Source organism: Octodon degus, unplaced genomic scaffold (genome assembly GCF_000260255.1).
Source record: "Octodon degus isolate 3935 unplaced genomic scaffold, OctDeg1.0 scaffold00067, whole genome shotgun sequence".
Lineage (NCBI taxonomy): Eukaryota > Metazoa > Chordata > Mammalia > Rodentia > Octodontidae > Octodon > Octodon degus.
Window position 1 is genome coordinate 7,416,042 of NW_004524643.1, and position 507 is coordinate 7,416,548.

Consider the following 507-nt stretch of genomic DNA (forward strand, 5'->3'; position numbering starts at 1 on the left):
GGACCGCGGTTCGATTCCCCCAGCACCACATGCCAGCCAGCTGCGCCCCCTTGTGGGCTGAGCTGGCCACACACACACACACACACCCCAAAATAAATGTTAATAAATAAATAAATTAAAAAAAAAAACATTTCATAAACCTACTTGACAGATTTAATAGCATGAAAGACTTCAAGCATCTTCTCAACAATCAGCATTCTCAGGTTATCAAAGCGCTGAATGGCTTCACGAACAAACTCCAGGACGTCAGCAGCTGCTGCTTCATTACTGTCGCTGAGAAATTCCATTAGCTAAAAGAAAGGGGAGGGAGAAAAATAATCACACAATTTACAGGATGAAAAGAATCTAAATCTAAGGCAACATAACAAATTTCAAAAATGTAACTCTTAATAATTTTCAAGTACATAGTGAAATATAAGATGAGACGAGAGGGCTGGCCAGACAGCTCAGTGGATTAAATCGCCTGTTGAAGTAGATGCAGGGGCTGAGGATTTGATCCCTGGCCTG

The 507-nt window shown here is 41.6% G+C and overlaps 1 protein-coding gene across 1 annotated transcript in view; it reads right to left on the bottom strand.

Annotated features, from left to right (window-relative positions):
* The window catches only part of Copb1 (coatomer protein complex subunit beta 1), a 40,430-nt gene that overhangs the window by 17,669 nt on the left and 22,254 nt on the right, over positions 1-507 (bottom strand). The window contains exon 11 of the mRNA XM_023719326.1: positions 145-290. Coding sequence (XP_023575094.1) covers positions 145-290 — 146 coding nt within the window. The remainder of the gene's footprint in view (positions 1-144; positions 291-507) is intronic.